Source organism: Cavenderia fasciculata, assembly GCF_000203815.1.
Source record: "Cavenderia fasciculata unplaced genomic scaffold Scf_ET2XIPL01COFD4-5, whole genome shotgun sequence".
NCBI classification, from domain to species: Eukaryota; Evosea; class Eumycetozoa; order Acytosteliales; family Cavenderiaceae; genus Cavenderia; species Cavenderia fasciculata.
In genome coordinates, this window is record NW_004457695.1 from 3,082,705 (window position 1) to 3,102,995 (window position 20,291).

A 20,291-nucleotide genomic window follows, 5' to 3' on the forward strand; every position below is an offset into this window, starting at 1 on the left:
TTTTACTTTAATTTTTGGTATCTGCATTTTCAACGACTGGCTTGACATCATTTTCTTCTTGTGGGGTGGCGGCGGCAGTAGTAGTGGTCGAGGTTGAGGTAGTAGCAGAGGCTTCTTCAGCTTCCTTCTTTTCCTTTTCAGCATCCAATTCTTTTCTACGTTCTTCCAACTTTTGTTTGGAGAGAGCAGAGAAGTGATCCTTTTTGATGACGACTTGAGCAATCAAATCATCGACTTGAGTGTACTTTTCTGGTGGAGTCAAAGAGAGCTTGTCAAAGCTGATGAAAATGTTCATTGGATGACGGATAGTGTCAGAGACTGGGGCGGCAGGCTTGGAATCCTTCTTTGGAGCGGCGACAGAAGCACTTCTACCTCCACTACGCTTGTTGTCCTTCTTGGCTTGCTTAGGTTGCAAAGCTTGGAAACCTTCTTCGACTTCGGTGGCGGCGGCAACTGGCTTTTCTTCGGTGGCAGCAGCGACAGGCTTTGGCTTGATGGTGTTGAGGTAGGCAACGAGACCGTCGCAAATGTACAATTCCTCTTCGTATGGGATCTTGGCCAACTCTCTTTGACGGGCCTTTTCTTCTTGGGCCTTGATGTAAGCGGCCTTTTCTTCGAGACGCTTCTTGCGCTCCTCTTGCTCCTTGACACGTCTCTCTTCAATGTGCACCTTGAAACGGGCCTTTTCAGCGTCGATGAATTTGCTCTTTTCTGCGATTTGGTTGGCCAATTCTTTGATTTGGGCAAAGATGCTGTTGTTTTCGTTAATGATCTTCTTTTGTTCGTCGTAGAGTGGATCTTCAGCTTGCTTTTTGGTTTCAGCAACCTTTTGCAATTTTTGGAATTCGCTACGCATCGCGTGAACCTTGCTCTTTTGGGCAGTGATTTGTTCGTCATGTGTGCCAAGTTGTTTTTGTTGTTCGGTGTGGTGTTGAATACGACGCTTGGATTGTTGCAACTCTGAGATTTCGTTCAAGAGGACACGTTGGGCTTGAATGCTCTTTTCATTTTCGATGCGCTTTTCAATCTCTGCAATGTTGCGTTCGATTTGCACAAAGGGGTCAAAGGTGGGGTTGTCCTTCTTGAGCTTGATGGGGAGGTCCTTGGCGATGTTGTTGAGGGATTCACGACGCTCCTTTTGTTCCTCGATCAATCTCTTTAAATGTTCGTCTTCGACTAGGAGGGTGCTCTTCATGGCCTTTCTTTCGGCGACGGCCTTGTCAAACTCTTGACGTGCTGGATCAATCTCCTTCTTGATGGTTGTATTTCTCTCCTTGTTGGATGCCATCTTGTTCAAACATTCTTGTCTCTTGGCTCTCAATGCCTTTTGCTCTTCAATAGCCTTTTCAATCGACAAGTTGATACCTTCTCCTACCTTGTCATTGGCAAATGTCTTTTTTGGTTTATCTCCATTTTCTCCACCAACATTCTTGTTGTTGTTATTGTTGTTGAAACTCTTCTTCTTGTCATCACCTGACTTGTTGTTGTTGTTGTTATCTCTCTTGTTGTTGTTGTTTTGTGGCTTTCTTTCCTTCTTTTCAACTGATGGTGAAGTAGTTGAAGTGGTTGAAGTGGCAGCTGGTGTGGCAACTATGGTCGACATGTCTTTTTTGATTATATTATATATATATAGATTGATCGAAGAGGGGGGGATATAATGATGATTTGTTTGTGCTTTTCTATTAGAAAGAATGATAATACAATGATATCAGATGAATAGTTTGAGTCAAGGAAGTTGGGGGTTTGTAATGTTAATATTTATATAAGTTTTTAAAAGAGCTTTGAAAAGATCGAGAATTGAGAATTCTCCTTGACCTTCTTCTTCATCATCATCATCAATCAGACATACCTTTTAATAATAATGATACTCTTATCTATTATAATATAAAAACAAAGTAAATATATATATACAAATCAAAGATATGAGCAAAAAAGGTGTGTTTTTTTTGATATCACGTGAGCAAAAGAGGGCATCTTCAAAGCTTGGTTCATGAAGTTTTAAAAAAAATTGACGTTTTTTTGACCCGTGCCAAGAAGTTCAGTTGGAAAAAAGATAATTATCTTTTTTTCACCCAATCGTTTCGCTTTTTTTTTTGTTGTCATTAATGTTGCAGTTGTTGTAACCATGAACCAAAATATCTATCTGACTCGTCCGATGGATCATCAGCACATTATTTTTTTTATACCAAAAGACTAGTCTTTATAAATATGTAATCTCTCTCTCTCTTTATCAAACAACAACCCTACTCGATTGTTTGTCGGATCAGATGATTTGATTTGAGAAAATATTTATTTTCTTCAATGTTTCTTGGTTCAAAAATAAGGGTATTGTAGGAAATGATAAGAGGTGTTGGAAACGGTCAATCAATCATCCTATTCCCATAATTGTATAATAGTAATTAAACAATAGTCGATATATCAACAGTATTGAAGCTATGTATAATTGAGGAAAAGGCCGACTGCTGGTTAAAATTACAGACTCCCGTAACAAAGAATTCAAATCCCAAATTCAATATCACCTCGAAGAAGATACCACTGTGGACCTAGTGGTTAAACTGGTCTCCACTCCAGAGATGGGTGGTTAAACTTGTCACGTAAAATCTACCTGTAGTCCTGATACCTTTCCTTTTTTTATTTTATTTTTTTGGAATAATAATATTTAAATATTATTTATTTATTTATTTATTGAATATCGTCAATTACAATATCTTGACTAAATCTAAGATTAGAAAGAATGGCATTGTCGACAACCATAATATTATTATTATTGCCACTAGTATTGATGTTGTTGGAAGTGTCAATAGTGTTGGCACCGTCATATTGATCACTGTCGTCACTATTTTGGTCGATATTATTATTGAGTGATTTAGTGTCATTGACTTGGTCACTACTACTATTACGTAATGGTTCAAAGTCGGACTTGTCGGTTGTTGGTACTGCAGACATTGACATGGACGAAGAGGATGATTGAATTTTTTGAAAGATTAGGAAAAGGATGAGACCGAATACAGTGACGATGAGAATGATGGTGTACATGACAATTGGACCGAAAGCTTGGTAGATTGAACCACCGAGAAGGGCACCTAGTCCCATACCCAGTCCAAGGTAGACTGCAAACATTAGACTTTGGCTGGTTGTCTCGAGACCCTTGGGAGCAAGGTCTGAACAGATCTTGTTGCCAGCTGACCAGATCGACGCAAAGATGATACCGTGAAGTAACTCGACTGGAAGGATGGCCCAGGCACTCGCCTTGACCGATAGTAAAAAGATGTATCCTACGACTCTGATAATGAGACAGACGTGCGACAAGATGATGAGGCGCTTGGTACCCCATTTCTCCAACAACTGTTTGCCAAAGAAAAAGAACACCAGTTCAAAAGTGACATTCATAATCGATGCGATACCAATCAACGACGACGGACCTTTAAAATCATTGACTATAACCAATCCAAGGAAATTGTTGTTCATTGACATGCCCAAAGACACAATCAGCGCATTCACCAAAAACATTAATAATTTAAAATTTGATAATAATATTTTAAGTGATTGGAAAAATGTTAATTGTTGAGTTGAATTTGATAGGGTTGATGGCGTTGGAGGGGTAGTTGGCGTTGATGATTTTGATTTCTTGTCATTGATTAAATTAATTTTCATATTATCTTTTTCTTTTTGAGAATTATTATTATTATTATTATTATTTGCGTCAACTTCTTCATAATCATCATTATTTGATAATACTTCTAATTCCAAATCTTCATTATCATCTTCATCTCCATCCAAATCTGAAAATACCTGTGATGATGATGATGACGATGACGATGATGTTGGTATTGCTATATGTTGTTGTTTATATGATGGTTGTTTTCTAAAATCAGTCCAAGAATATCTATCTCTTAACTCCAATATATTAAATGGGACAGGAGTATCATAGTAAAACACCAAAATCAATACCATATAGATCATCATTGCAACTGGATAGTTTATCCAATAAATCTTAAAATTATCCAAATGTTGTGCCAATATACCAATACTAGTTGCACTTACTGCAAATCCAACACTACCATACATTCTTTGTTTACCATATCTAAAAAATTAAAAGAATAATAAATTAATTGTTCGTTTCTCAAAAAAATAATTAAATATGTTCTTTCTTTCTTTCTTTCTTTCTTACAAATCTCTTGAGGGACCTAGAATCTTTAGAGTTGTAGAATCTAGGATTGGAATGAGTGGTGACCAAAATACGGCATTAAAGAGGACTATACAAAATACAATTGCATGGTTTTCGACAAAGTAGAGTAAGAATATGAGCAACGATGACATGATCGCCGATATGACGACTGCCTGTCGATGACATTTATATTTATCGCAGAATGCTGACCACACTAAGACATGACAATGGTATTAGTTTTCCCAAACAGGACCCTGTTTGTGTTTGTTTTTTTTTGTTTCTGCTTTATACATACTTGGTGAAGATACAAACGAAATGAATGGGGGAAAGGCCAAAGTAAGCCCTATTAAACTAGGTGTAAATTTAATGTGTGCCAATGCAATGGGAATGAATGGTCGATAGGTTCCAAAGCAAAAAAATAATAAAAAGTAATAGGCCTTTGGAATTACAGGTACCAAGTTATTATAACTTAAAACACCACTAGTATGTTGTTTATTGTTGTCATGATTATTATCAATTGATGTACTACTACTACTACTACTATTATTATCGGTTCCTAAAACTCGGTGTTTTAACCTTTCACAATGATATTCTACTATCATCGTTTTTTCTTATAAATAAATAAATAGAAAGAAATAGAAATATAGAAATATAAATATAAATATAAATATAAATAAATATTATATATCTGTTTAAAACAGTGCAAATGATCTCGTAGTTGTTGCAGATGAAACAATGAAACACAGTGCCTGCTTTTAAAAAACAATTGTGAGAGGGAAGGTTTTCGTTGGGGCAAATTAAATGTTTGGTTTTCGTGCCGAATATTCGATGAGTAATAATAATTTGTCGCGTCGCAAGATAGATCTAGAAGAGAACATTCCAATCAACAATTGATTGTTCTCTACTTCCCGAATAAATCATTGATTTAATATATATAGATAGATCTATATTTATTTATATTATTATATTAATTTATTTACCTTTAAATAAATCTAACATTATTTTTAATTGTTGATTTTAAAGCTTGAGTAATACCGATGGTCATGAAATTACCATTATTGTAGGCAGCTTCAAGTTGAGTGAATTGATATTGAGTTGATGGATTGTTTATGACCATGTTTGGGAATGCGGCCATTGAACCGATTAATTGTAACATTTGGAGGATACCATCGGTATCGATCTCACCTACATTGGTCGAAGCAACAGAGACCGATGGGTTGAACCCAGTCATTGTGGTGGCGACTGATACACTACCGTTGGAGAGTAGGGTTGGTTGGACATCGAGTGTGGCATCGACTGCAATCAATACGGTAAAGGCTGGTGTGGATGGTGCAACTACAAAAGTGGCCAAGAGCTCGAGTTGAGATACTACTATACCACTACCATTGACACTGCATGAAAAGGTCGATTGTTCAGATCCCGGGGTAGTAATATCGATAGAGATGGCAAGATTTGGGTAGGATTGGGTCATACCAGGAGCTGTCTCTGAAAAGAATGGATCAGAGGTGTTTAGGGTGACTGGAGAGTCTGCAGGTACCATCGATGGTACAATTAGACCTGGAAGAGAGGTTTCTAGGGCTGCATCAATCATAGACTCGAAAAAGAATGGGGTGAGCAATACTTGCCATTCAGTCGTATGGAAATCTTCAATGGCAGAAGCTGGTGGAGTAAAAGTAGGTGCTTGTGATGGATAGACTGGGTTGGCTCCACCGCCGGCGGCACTAACAGCAATACCACCGTTGACGGCAAATGTAACGGGTGGTAGATCATCACCAGCCGAACCTTCAACAATCTCACCCATACTAACTACACTGAAACTACTACCTTTGTACGAGAAATTGGGTAATGGTCTAAGTGGAGGGAATAGAGCGGCAATGGTTGATGCCTTGGCATTGAGTTGTTCGGTTATAGTTGTTTGGATGGATGGGATGAATTGGTCGGCCACAGCATCACGAATCTCTGATGTCTTGTCACAAACCTTGCTTTCACAAGATGCACTATATTCAATTGCATTACCAGGTGCACCAACTACAGTCGATACGTCACTAAATGATGGTGACGTAGAATCAAACATTAAATTAAATGCAGTTGTCAATGTAACATTTGGACTATTTGTTGTAACAATTTCTAAATATTCAAACAATTAAGTAAATAAGTATTATTATTGTTATAGATTATTTATATTATTATATATTATTATATATTTACATACCAATTTTACCATGTTCACAAATATTAACATCATCTGCCATATGCCATTTATAACAAGCTTCATAATCCATATGAATGGTAAAATCAACTTGTTTCCAACCAGCTTGATAACTACCGGCACCTGTTTGCAAGTAGAATGGTGTATTCATACCAACTGATTGTTGAATGTTTGAAATATCAACAGTGATATGACCGTCATCTACTTTAAATGATGGTACAGATTGTGCATTTAAATTATTTACAATCGTCTCTGTCATCTACACATAAATAAATATAATCAATTAATTATCAATACCTTGTATCTATCTATCACTTTATCTATATATTTGATACATACAGTATTAGCCAATGTAGAGGTATAATAAGTACTAAAAGTAAGGTATACACCAGCACTTGGGTAAACACCTTGTTGTGCATTAATAGTTGCAATTGTAGTTGTTGCAACCAACAATAAAGCAATTAAATAACCAACTATTCTCATTTCTATCTATCTACTTTATCTCTCTCTCTTTCTCTATATATTAATATACAATGAATGGGTGGATGAAAGTACGTCCGTCCTTTCGTTCACTGTTCCAAATTGAATGAATCTTACGAGGAGTCAAGATATTGAATATCTTCAGACCCATGGTTTTTCGGTCACACTTGTGGATACTTTTTATTCCAACCTTTCCTTGACCTATTTCTAAAGGTTATAAATTAATATTAATTTAATTTATTAATTTTAATTTATTTAAATTATACAAATGTAGCAGAATGAATAGTTGATTTTAAAGCTTGAGTAATACCGATGGTCATGAAATTATCATTACTGTAGGCAGGTTCAAGTTGAGTGAATTTGTATTGAGTTGATGGATTATTGACTATCATGTTTGGGAATGCGGCCATTGAACCTGCCAATTGTAACATTTGGAGGATACCATCGGTATCAACATCACCGACACTTGATGATACTAATTTGACAGCTGGGTTGAATCCCGACATGGTAGTGGTGACTGATACACTACCGTTGGAGAGTAGTTTGGGTTGGACGTCGAGGGTGGCATCGACAGTGGCCAATACTGAAAAGGCGGGTACTTGCTTGTTACCGGCAGTGTCTACTAAAAAGGCGACAAGTAGTTCAAAGTTTGAAACTGCAATACCGCTGCTATCAACCTTGCATGAAAAGGTCGATTGTTCGGAACCAGGTGCTGTGATTTGGAGAGTGATGGGAAGGTTTGGATAGGATTTGGTCATACCAGGAGCTGTCTCTGAAAAGAATGGATCAGAAGTGTCGAGGGTGACTGGAGACCCCTTTGGTACCATCGATGGTACAATGAGATAGGGTAGACCACTTGCAACGGCTGCATCAATCATTGACTCGAAAAAGAATGGGGTGAGCAATACTTGCCATTCAGTCGTATGGAAATCTTCAATGGCAGAGACTGGTGGAGTCAAAGTAGGTCTTTGAGTTGGGTATGCTGGGTTACCTCCACCATTCTTTACAGCAATACCACCATTAATAGCAAATGTAACAGCTGGTGTATTGTGTTCGACAGTACCGGCTTCGACAATCTCTCCAATACTATCTAAATAATATGTAAGGTCTTTGTACTTGAAGCCAGATAATGGTCTAAGTGGAGGAAAGAGTGCAACAATGGTCGATGCCTTGGCATTGAGTTGTTGGGTAATCGACTTTTCAATGGATGGGATGAATTGTGATGCAACTGCATTACGAATATCATGTGTCTTGTCACAAACCTTGCTTTCACAAGATGCACTATATTCAATTGCATTACCAGGTGCACTCATAATAGTTGATACATCACTAAATGTTGGTGATGTAGTATCAATATTTAAATTAAATGTTGTTGTCAATGTTACATTTGGATTATTTGTTGTAACAATTTCTAAATAGAAAACAAAATAAACAAATAAGTAAGTATTATATTATATAAATTATATTATTATTTCTTTCTTTGTATTTGTGTAATTACATACCAATTTTACCATGTTCACAAATATTGATATTTTGATCCATATGCCATTTATAACAAGCTTCATAATCGGTATGAATAGTAAAATCAACTTGTTTCCAACCAGCTTGATAACTACCAGCTCCTGTTTGCAAGTAGAATGGTGTATCCATAGCAACAGAGTGTTGAATATTCTTAATATCAACTGATACATGACCATCTGTTATTTTGAATGATGGAATACCTTGAGCATTTACATTCTTTACAATTGTCTCTGTCATCTAAAGGAGGGGGAAGAGGAGTATAAAAGTAAGAATAAATGTAATTAACTTGTTCTATAGTGCGTTACATACAGTATGAGCCAAAGTAGCAGTATAATAAGTACTAAAAGTCAAGTAAACACCAGCATCGGGGTAAACACCCTTTTGGGCATTGACAATAGCTACTGTTGTCGAAAGTACAACAGCAACAATAGCAATGAAATAAATAACTAATTTCATTCTTATCTATCTATCTATCTGTATTTGTATAAACAAACAAAAGTTAAGTTAACAACGAAAAAAGGCGACAGTAGCCATCTTTGTCGGGAGAAATCTAATTAAACGGGGTGTTCTTTTTTTGGTTTTCACTGGTTCGTGTACCAGGTTTTCGAGTTTAGGACTAGATCTAGTCCTTTTATTTTTTTTTAATTAATTATTATTTCTAGAATCAAAAAAGGTTTTGAATTAAATGCATGGGTATGTAAGTTCAATAAATATTTAATTAATTTATTGTTTATGGTGATTTATTTGTTGGTTGTGAGGATGTTGATGATGGTGATGTCGGTGACGATATTGCTGAAGATGACGTTGAGGAGGAAGATGAGGAGGATGAGGATGAGGATGATGAAGGTGGTGAATGATGAATTCTAGATTTTGATGAAGGTGAACCTATTTGCCAACCACTATTATTACCTCCTCCACTATAACTACTGGTCAATTGACTACGAACAATATTGGTGGGAGATGTAGATGGTGTTGAAGTGGTTGATGAAGATGTCGATTGGACACCAACACCATTTGATGGTGTATTATTACCACTATTACCATTGCCAAATGAACTACTGCTACTTCCAAATGTAAGACTGTTTGACAGTTCCGATTCATTCATAGATCGATGATGAGATGGCATTAAACCAACAGAATTTAAAAATGATGATGACATTGAAGGTGAATCAGACGAGGGTCGTTCCTTTTCCTTTTCCTTTTCAGTAATAATAGGTCCTCCTTTGGTCTTTGTAATTCCCATTGGTCTTGAATACCCTGATCCATTTCCAGATGTTAATAGTGCACCATTCCCAACGTTATTATTAATAATATGGTTTGGAGAAGATTGTGGAGGGGTTGAAATGGGAATGGATGAAGTTGAAGATGACAATGATGAAACTGTCGATGATGATAATGAGGATGATGAAGAGGATGAAGAGGATGAGGAAGAAGAATTTGATAATATAATACTACCACCGCTACCACTACCACCACTACTACCAAGACTATTAATACTACTACGTAAATTACCAATACTAGTATTTAGAATATTTGATTTCTTTAATTGTTGTTGTTGTTTTTGAACTCTTTCTATTGTACTTTTGTTGACTGGAATGTTTTGAGCTCCTGCTCCTCCTGCTCCACCTCCACCTCCACCACTATTTGGATTTAAAATAAATGATCCACCTTTTTTAAATACTTGGGGAATTGAGGAAGAGGAAGAGGAAGAGAGAGGGTTGGGAGTGGTGGTGGTGGGAGGTGTATTGTCTAGATCCCATAGTTTGATGGTGCTGTCCCAACTGGCCGATATGAACCGTGTGAGAGGTCCGTGTTTGGGAGAGGCAAGACATTTGATCCAGTCGGTGTGTCCACGCAGCACCTTTTGGCAGGCACCATTGTTGACGTTCCACACACGGATGGTCTGGTCGTTGGAGCTGGTGATGAGTGTCTCGTCTTCATAGAGTATAGAGAGAATCTCATCGCGGTGTCCTTTGAACGAGGTGGTTGAGAATCCCGAACGGACATCCCACGACTTGAGGAAGCCGTCGCCGCTGCCGCTGATCAACGTGCTCGTGGCCGGGTTGTACGCGAGGCAGTTGATGCCTCCGGCGTGTCCCGAGAAAGTCTTGACCACCTCACCCGACCCAATGTCCCACATCTTGACCATACAATCAAACCCGCCTGTAAACAGCGTCTTGGAGTTGGACGGATCAAACAGTGCCTTGGTGACCCAATCATTGTGCGCGTTGAGCACACGCATGCACTTTAGTGTGCGCAAGTCCCACACGCGAGCTGTCGCATCCGAGCTTGTCGACACTGCAATTTGAGCGTCGGCATTGAGTGCTATCGAAAGGATGTGTTGCATGTGTCCTGTAAACGCCTTGATGCGACGGTTCGTTCGCACGTCCCACAAATTGACCGTTGAGTCGTACGACCCCGTCAAGATGGTGTTTCGCTTCATCTCCAAGCACGTAATCTCGGCCGTATGTTCCTGCAGCGTCGACGCGCACTTCCATCCACTCGACCCATCATAATTCCAGATGCGCAGTGTCTTGTCTCGCGACCCACTAGCAAACACGTCATAGTCGCCCGTGCCCAGACACGTCACCGAGTCCTTGTGGTTATTAAGCTTTTGCAACAACTCTCCATCTTCATAGTTCCAAATAGAAATGAATCCACCGCTGTCTCCACTGATAATACACTTGGGTTTGGTATGAATGGCCAAACAAGACACTCCAAAATTACCCTTGAGTGTCGTCACTGTATGTCCATCCTTTTTATCAACTGTTCTATCTTGTGACACTGTACTTGTCGTCGTCGTCATATCCATTACACCCTTTTCCTTTAAATTCTCGTGACTTGCACGACCCAAAGTCTGACCACCACCCAATGAATTTTCATGTACCCTTTCCTTTTTCCTCTTATTTTCAATCAGTTTAGTATAGATTTGTTTAGCTCCATCCTTTTCAATCTCTATATTTCTTCTAACTGATCCTGTAAAATATTTAATATCAGATTTGTTCTAAACAAAAAAATATGATTAATATTATGATTGGATTTGATTTGATTTGATTACTTACAAAATGAGATGTATCATTAATATGATTATTATTATTATTTTGATTTGGTAGGTTACTTGATTCGATTGCATGAGCTTTAAAGATACGTTCGACTAGTTCTTCGAGTGTATCTACATGGTCGTCGTTGAGGGAGGTGAGGGATGCCATACGAGAGACGAACCGGGATGTTTCGACGGTGGATACTTTGAGACGGATCATTTGATAGGCAAATGAACTGAGGATGGAAAAGAGAACATTCTCTTCAGTCTCGACCAATTGTCTCTGTTTGTCGGCATTGTACAACTCCCAATCATCAAATAGATAGTCGTGGAATATAGGTGTCAACTTTTCCTTTCTCGACGATTGCACATTGTCAAAGAAACATGATTCCCAAAAATGTGTGTTTCGCCATAACCCAAGATTGAGGAAATGGTTGCATAGTGGCAGCTGAATATCCTGCTCTGATTTTAAAGCAGTCGCTGCGCCAACCAGGTTATTTCCAACCATCTGTCCACCACCTCCACCAGGAGATGTATTATGTGCAGTTGAATAATAGATATCGTTGATACGCGTCAACAAGAGTGACGCTGTTTTAAAGTCGGCTGCATGGTCACACTCGTTGAATATCTTTTTAATGATTTCAACCAGTAAAAAGAGACGCCAGTTGCCTAAAAAGAATAATACTTTTTTGTGTGATATTTCAATTGCTGACAATGCCTCGACAAAGTACTCTCTACTCTTGGCCAATGTAAATAGGTTGAGTAGTAGATTCTGTTGTTCCAAATCAACCGCTCCACCTTTATGAGACACAGTATGCTCGTCCTCGAATATCATCTCTGTATACTTTTGTATAAACTCTTTGAGTAGTTCTTGATCGCTGTTTAGCTTGATACTAGTCAATGGGTTTCCATTGCTCGGTGAGCTTGGAATAATGTTGTTGCTGCTAGGTGACTTTAACAATGACTCTTTTCGAAGTTGAACCGCCGATTGTTGGTGTTGTAGTTGAGGGTGGTGTGGTTTCTCTGGTGATACCACTGGTGTCTGTTGTTGCAAAGGAAGAGACGGTTTGAATGGTTTGGCACGAGTAATACTACAACTAACGGAAAAATGACCACGCGTAGAAAAGTTGGTTTCATTCAACTCTGGAATTCCATTTTGGTACGAGTATTCCAACAACTCTTCAGCACCGTCGCTACTGATTGGCGAGTCGTCTGCTCCTGGTGGTTGGATCACCTCCAAGTCGCCGAGATGACTCTGCGTGTCTGCCAGCGACTTGACAATAGTGTCGTAAAAGGTAGTCGTCGGATTCAAACTAACCTCTTGTTCGTGTAATTTACAAATATAATAGAAAAATGATCCACTCGATATATTCTGATCAAGGAATGATGTTACAGCTGATGTTTCCAAAACTGATGTTAAAAAGTTCTAAATTAATAAGAAATAAAAGGAATGGTTTAGAAAGTTGTTTTGAAACTACTACTACTACTACTAATTATAATATATTTTGGTACATACAACAACTTCAGTATTATTATGTTTGATTAAAAATGAAGCAGTATTAAATGAGGTGATTGGTTTTGGATACTTTCTCAAGAGGTATCGATACTCGTTGACATTGTGGAAAAAGGATAAAAAGAAGCTGAGGAAACAAGACCTTATCTTGGCATTAACATCCAATTGGTTTTCATATTGTTCTACAGATGACTCTAATAGTGATGATGATGATGATGGGAATGCCAAATGGACATTCCACATTTCAGGAAATAATATTTTAGATAATCTACTTTCAAGCAATTTAACTTCTTTTTCTGGTAGATTAGGTACTGCTATATTTGATGGAATATTTAATGTTGATTGATCAAGATTTACAACAATAATCTAGAATAATAATAATAAAAGTAAGTAAGTAACGCTGTTGATCAACATTATTATTATTATTACTTACATCAGTGAATTCAATATCTAAATTTTTGGTAGTATTGTGCATACCAACGATAAGAGGAGTAGGAGCTTGTAAAAAATCGATTAAAATATTTGGTAGAATGGGAATAAATACATGTGGCCATTGGAATGGATAGAGTAAATGAGCAATTGACTCGCACGCAGTAGTCAACAAGGTTTCATTTGATGAAAAGAATAATATCTTTCTTTCATGTAAAATTAATGAAAATATCTTTAATACATTTTGTATACCAATACAATTAAATATGAATTTAAATGATATCTAAAAAAAGGAAAAGGAAAAGTAAAAGTAAAAGTAAAGTATTTAGAAATCGTCGATTACATAATTAATAATTATTAAATATGTTTACATACATCAACATTTGGTAAACTTGGTCGGTTAGTTTGATGGTATTGGAATGATTCGGTAGTGGTGATTTGGTTAGTCGATTGATTTTGATTTTGATTATTATTATTATTATTATTTGGATTATTATTATTAATATGATGATGATTAAAAGTAGGTAAATTAAATATGAATTTGTATCCAGGAATTGGACGTGGTAGATCATGTATGATATTTGAAATGATTCGTTCGATTGGCAGACCAAGTTTCACACCGGGTCTGGTACAACGATACAAATACCTTAATATATTTCGAAGAATATCATAGCATGGGAATCTTGATAATAAATTTATAGATACAGGTTTATACAATGTTTTGATTGATGATTCCTAAAATATTACAACATCAATTATTTTTTGATTAATATTATATCCTGCCTGGAATTCCTTTTCCTTTCTTTTTTTAAACATACATTTCTATCCTTTGGAATTGGTATATAATATATTAATGAGCTGGCATAGAATCTTGCTCCATCAAACTCTGTCAAACAAAACATTGAAAGTGATGGATCGGTCATTGTCTCTCTCAACATTAATCCTTTTGGAAAACAAAACTAAAATAATAACAATGAATATTAATATTTCATTCTTTCTATCGATCTTTTTCTTTTCTTTTCTTTTCTATTCTATTGTGTTTCATACCATCCAATAATGAGAAGGAAGAGGAGCATTATCATGATTATGTAATGGGAACCTATCAAGTATTTCAGCTTGATATGGTCGGTCTGCATGATTTACAACAATCGATCGATTCAATCCACAAACGATAAAATAATCTATCAACCTTAGATATGATGACTCTGCTGTCGCTGCTCCTACTGGTGATGACAATGATGATGACGAAGTTGATGACACTGACGAAGTTGATGTTGTCGATGTTGTCGTAGCTGTTCTTTCCCTCATTGTATCTTCTACTACTTTTAATGGTTCACTACTATTATTATTATTATTATTATTATTATTATTATTTGTTAAATCTAAATCTAAATCATTAGGATATAGATGTTGAGTTGATTGAGGTGTAGTAGTAGTAGTAGATACAGGAGTAGTAGATACAGTTGTAGTTGTTTGATTTATATTGCTGTCGTTAGTACTACTACCACATAATTCTTCAGTTGTAGTAGAATTTTGAGTTTGATTGTTATTACTATTATTATTATTACTACTATTAATGTCACCGCAATTCAAACTACTAGAGCTGCTGCTGGTGGTGGTAGTGTTTATAGATTTCTCCATTATAGCTCTATTTTTATGAATTAAATCTGGGGGGTGTGAGGTATGATAGGATAGAGTAGGGGGGGGGGGTTAGGGTTAGGGTTGAGGGGACAATGAAAAAAGAGAGATAGAAACGATGGTTTGTGTGTTTAGAGATAGATTTAGCACTGTTGTATCTTTGCTATATTATTCTTATTCTTATTGTTATGTTTTGTTTATAAATCTAATTTTCTATCTGTCTCTATGAACCCTCTTTGGTGTAAACAAAGAATTGAATTGGCGATGGTGATGGATGAATGAATGCAGATGGCTAGGAAGGTTATGAGGTAGTGGTTTTCTAGGTTTGGGGTCATAAGGTCATCAATTCGTAGACCTCAAAGCCTGCAGAAACCTCAACTGTTTCATTATTTTTTGATTGTGACGACTTGCGAAAAAAAATATCAAAAAGTCGTGTTGCGGGGCAAATGGCTTGGAAAGTTCAAGATATGGCGATATCTTGATTGGTGTTGGAAGACACCTACACATAATCGGACATAATTGGTACAAATAAATGACACCACTTGTGTTGTGTGTTTGAGTTGATGATGATGATCATCACCATCCAATCCTTACATCATGATGTAATGGTTGAATGAATATTCATTGGACAAGTGCCAATAAGTAGTAGTAGTACCGACCAGGTCAGATCAATTAAAAAGATTGAAGGATGGATAATAATATTATTATTATATCTCAATATCTAAATTATAAATCTAATACTCATTCTCCCTCCTCCTTCCAAATATAGATATACTTATAATATTATTGGTATGCTTTGGGTGTAGATAGAAATGGAAGTTCCAACAAACAAACAAATATTATATTTTTTAATTTTTTTGAACAGAGAGATTGAAATTTATTACCTTATTCATTTTCATTATCATTTTTGAAGTATATATATATTTAGTAGTATAGTATAGTATAGTATCTTGTTTGTTTAAAGAGACAAGAGAGGAGATAGACAGATAGAAAGATAACAGAGAGTCAATCAATCAAGTTGTACTGTACCTGCCTTTTTTTTTTTTTACATACACATCATCATTATCATTTATCATTATATATCATCACATCACCGATTACGATTAATTATATAAATCAAAACACAGACATATAGTATTATCATTCATTCATTCATCATTACGATTATCATTATCATTGTACATCACACCCACAGACTCTTTCACAGAGCTCCTTGTTTGTCCTTCTTGTCACTTGTCTACCCACTACACTACTTGGCAATCAAAGTAAGTAGTGAGTTGTAGCGATAGACATTTGTAAATACCTTTTTCAAGCACTGGAGAGAATAAATAATAACAATAGCAGCAATACTAGTAGTAGTAGCAACAACAACAATAACAATAACAACAATCCCCCACCTTTAATATCATCAACGTTGATAGCTAGAGGAAGAGTACTAGAGGAGGAAGAAGAGGAAGAAGAAGATCAACAACAAGAAGAAGAAGAAGAAGAAGAAGAAGTAGAAGTAGAAGAGGGTGAAGACACCCATACTCATCAACTTCAACAAAGAGCTCAATCAAACAGACCATTCAAGAGAGTCAAAAGACAATACGATACTACAACTGAAAGTAGAATTAGTCAATTTAGTAACAATAATAATAACAAGATCACAAAAATGTTATCAAATAATAATAACAATAATAATAATAATAATAATAATAATAACAAACAGAATGGTGTACATTATCCAAACGGTGTAAATAGTAGTAATGGTGATATGGATATGACCCAAGATGGAAAGTTTAACAAGAATGAATTGGTGAGACTTGTCATTCAATCTTTAAATTGTTTAGGATACAAGTATGTTATATAATATAAGATAGATAGATATAAATATATTTATATCACTATTGATTGACTCAAACATAACATAACTAACAAACAACTTGATTCAATTTGAATTAGGAAATCAGCAGAATTTCTTGAAAAGGATAGTGGTATCTATTTACAATCACCAGAGGTTGTTCAATTTATTCAAAGTACAATGGAAGGTGATTGGACCAAAGTGGAATCTTATTTACCTTTTTTAAAAATTAAATCACAATCTGATTTGGATGTATGTCAAAAGAATTGAAAGATGATTGATTAATGGTACCTATGATATTGATTATTATTATTATTTTTTATAGAATGTAAAATCTTTAATATATAGCCAAAAGTTTTTGGAAAGTTTAGAAAACAAAAAGGTAAAGGAAGCATTGGATTGTCTACGAAATGAAATCACACCAATTAGTAAAGACACTAAAAAACTACAATTGTTGACAAGTTTAATCATGTGCAACGAAAGTTTGGAATTGAAAAAGAGAGCACAGTGGCCAGGTGCTGGTCCATTATCAAGAAATAATCTATTAAATGATATAAGAGAATATGTTAGTTCTGATGTAATGGTACCAGATAATAGATTGGAAGAATTATTATCACAATCGGTTCAACATCAAATCACCAAATGTATATATCATAACACTACACATCACCGTTTAAGTTTATTCGAAGATCATATTTGTCAAAGGTAAAAAAGAAAACAAAAAAAAAAAACAGACATATAAATAATAATAATTATTAATATTGTTTATTTATTTATTTATTTTAGGGATCAAATGCCATTAGAATGTAAATTTACTTTAAAGGATAGACATAGTGATGAAGTATGGTTTGTTAGATTTTCAAATAATGGTAAAAGATTGGCATCATGTTCCAAAGACAATTCAATTATTATATGGGATATGAATGAATACTATGACAAGGGAAGAGAACCAAAAATCATTCATACACTCACTGGACACACCAAAGAGGTTGGCTATTTGTCATGGTCACCCGACGACAAGAATATAGTTAGTGCAAGCAGCGATCACAATGTTAAACTTTGGAGTGTCGATTCTGGTGTCTGTGTAAAGACCTATGCAAAACATACAGATGTTGTGACCTCTGTGGCTTGGCACCCAGATGGTAAACGTTTTGTTTCAGGTGGAAATGATAAATTTATTTATTTATGGGTAAAAGAAAAAAAAAAGAAAAAAAGAAAAAAAAAAAGAATAATAATATTTATACTTTTTTTTGTTTATTTATTTTATTTTATAGAATGCAGCAACAGTTGAAACAGCTTCAATGGTTTCAACACCAGTTAGAAGTTGGCAATGTGCAAGAGTGAACGATTTGGGAATTCATAAGGATGGTAAACAATTGGTTGTTATCTGTCAAGAGAAAAAGATTAGATTATACGATATAGACAATGAAAAGACACCGGAAACTTCGATACCAGAGACTGAAGCAATCACATCGATGGAGTTGAGCAATGACAGCCGATTTGCACTTGTCAATACATCCAACCAAGAAATTCATCTTTGGGATCTCGAAAAGAGAACCATCATACAGAAATACAGGGGTATGCGTCAAGGCCGCTTTGTCATTCGATCGTGCTTTGGCGGTGCTGATCAGACATTTATTATTAGCGGTTCCGAAGATTCAAAGATCTACATTTGGAACAGACTCAACGGTACCCTACTCGAAACACTCTCTGGTCACTTTGGCACAGTCAACTCGGTTCATTGGTCTCCTACAGACCCCTATCTCTTTTGTAGTGCAAGTGATGATCAATCAATTAAAATTTGGACTAGAAATAATTTACAAGTAGGTGGCGGTGGATCTCAACCTCAACAACAAAATAATAATAATAATAATAATAATAATAATAATAATAATAATAACAAGTAAAGTAAAGTAAAATTCATTCATTGAAATAAATAAGTTATATCTAGATTTGTTTGTTTTTTTTAATATATTATAATATATTCCCTTCCTCATTTATCCTGGATATATCTCCAAAATAATATTATATAGTATATTTGGAATATTCAATATTAGTAACTGGGTATCCCAACTCTCAATGAGGTATGGTTATTATATTATACCAATACCAACCATGGTTTTACAATAATAATTAATCCAATTTGGAAGGGTTACCTTTTTTGGATGAATTTTTAAAAAGAGAAATTAATACATTTTTTTGTAGCATGACCCTCTCTTTGAAAGAGAGTGTGAGTTCACCAACAACCCACAAATCGAATTAAATATTTTTTGGGGAATGAACAACCAAATAGCTTTAAATGCTTTCACGCGATTCAATTTCATTATTAAATTTAGATTCTAAAAAATAATTATAATTCAAAAATGGTATTTATCTATTTATTTATTTATAGTACAAATTAGTAATATTTATAAATATTAATTCTTTTCTCTTTGATCAAACAATCTCTATCAATCTATTTTATATTAGACTCATTCATGTAAATGTGGTGACAACTGTAAGTGCGAAGGTGGTTGCAAGTGTGGAGACGCACATGAGACAAAGAAGACCTGTTCGCAAGGATGCCAATGCAAGCAATGTGATTGCTCCAAGAAGTCGGATTCTTGCAAGTGTGATACCAAGTGCTGTAAATAAGGGAGAGAGATTTATAACACCCTCCCCTGTTTAAAGATTGTCCTATATAATATATTCAAACCATTTCAAACAACAATCAAACAACATCAAAAAAAATAAACCAAGTTTATTTTAATATCCACTCAAACGTTATGAACCAAACAAATTTATTTTAAGAACAATTCAAATTATCAGCTCGATCTGATCATTGTTGTCAGTATTGAACAGAGAATACAGAAAAGAAAGAAATTATAACAGAAGATGTTTATTTACAGAACGATGATCGATGATATGGTGATATTAAAATATATTTAATCCATTCTTTTGTTAATATTAGGATCATCCCAATTCTTGTAGTGAGAATAATTTAGATTAATGTGGTGATCGTATAGTTGAATCAAATTTGATCTGGATGGAGCACCTCCACCATAGACATCGATATGAATCTTTCTCCACTTGCTTGTAATGACTGCCCAAAAGAGAGTTCTTCCAAGTAAATGAGGTGCAAATGTAATATGAGTTTGTTGACCTGGTCCAACATGAATAGGAGCACCGACATCATCTCCACTGACAAAGCCTACTTGCATTGGAAAGGCTGTATGATTTACAATAAACACTAGTTTTTTGTTATCATTTTTGATTTGATTGGTGATATCATTGTAAAGTGATAATGATTGTTTGGCTGTAGTCATTACATCTTGAGGATTTGGAATTGCAAATTTAGACATATTAAAAAGATAATTGTATTACAGTTGTAATAGTAAATAATAATAGAATGAATGATTAGAAAATGATCTTGTTGAGTCCTATTTATGTTAATGTGTTGCCCCGAGTTTT

The 20,291-nt window shown here is 35.4% G+C and overlaps 5 protein-coding genes across 5 annotated transcripts; 1 reads left to right on the top strand and 4 right to left on the bottom strand.

Annotated features, from left to right (window-relative positions):
* Positions 1 to 7: 7 nt before the first annotated feature.
* On the bottom strand, positions 8 to 6,860 carry DFA_08800 (uncharacterized protein; the record flags this gene model as incomplete). The annotated part of the gene is made up of 8 exons (XM_004356231.1): positions 8 to 1,605; positions 1,850 to 1,874; positions 2,704 to 4,084; positions 4,172 to 4,382; positions 4,464 to 4,778; positions 5,222 to 6,295; positions 6,381 to 6,636; positions 6,717 to 6,860. 8 exons carry the CDS (start codon positions 6,858 to 6,860, stop codon positions 8 to 10), a joined length of 5,004 nt encoding a protein of 1,667 aa, XP_004356284.1.
* A 257-nt stretch (positions 6,861 to 7,117) lies between these two features.
* Positions 7,118 to 8,834, bottom strand: DFA_08801 (uncharacterized protein; the record flags this gene model as incomplete). The annotated part of the gene is made up of 3 exons (XM_004356232.1): positions 7,118 to 8,268; positions 8,360 to 8,615; positions 8,688 to 8,834. The coding sequence occupies 3 exons, from the start codon at positions 8,832 to 8,834 to the stop codon at positions 7,118 to 7,120; spliced, it is 1,554 nt and encodes a 517-aa protein (XP_004356285.1).
* Positions 8,835 to 9,108: 274 nt separating this feature from the next.
* Positions 9,109 to 15,001, bottom strand: DFA_08802 (WD40 repeat-containing protein; the record flags this gene model as incomplete). The annotated part of the gene is made up of 8 exons (XM_004356233.1): positions 9,109 to 10,046; positions 11,106 to 11,382; positions 11,441 to 12,844; positions 12,935 to 13,297; positions 13,365 to 13,643; positions 13,736 to 14,095; positions 14,179 to 14,319; positions 14,408 to 15,001. The coding sequence occupies 8 exons, from the start codon at positions 14,999 to 15,001 to the stop codon at positions 9,109 to 9,111; spliced, it is 4,356 nt and encodes a 1,451-aa protein (XP_004356286.1).
* Positions 15,002 to 15,530: 529 nt separating this feature from the next.
* On the top strand, positions 15,531 to 19,509 carry DFA_08803 (WD repeat protein; the record flags this gene model as incomplete). Its single annotated transcript, XM_004356234.1, has 10 exons — positions 15,531 to 15,547; positions 16,340 to 16,837; positions 16,943 to 17,093; positions 17,167 to 17,546; positions 17,628 to 18,030; positions 18,116 to 18,744; positions 18,875 to 18,925; positions 19,047 to 19,071; positions 19,178 to 19,207; positions 19,234 to 19,509. 10 exons carry the CDS (start codon positions 15,531 to 15,533, stop codon positions 19,507 to 19,509), a joined length of 2,460 nt encoding a protein of 819 aa, XP_004356287.1.
* Positions 19,510 to 19,765: 256 nt separating this feature from the next.
* DFA_08804 (uncharacterized protein) lies at positions 19,766 to 20,182 on the bottom strand (the record flags this gene model as incomplete). The annotated part of the gene is made up of 1 exon (XM_004356235.1): positions 19,766 to 20,182. One exon carries the CDS (start codon positions 20,180 to 20,182, stop codon positions 19,766 to 19,768), a length of 417 nt encoding a protein of 138 aa, XP_004356288.1.
* Positions 20,183 to 20,291: the final 109 nt, after the last annotated feature.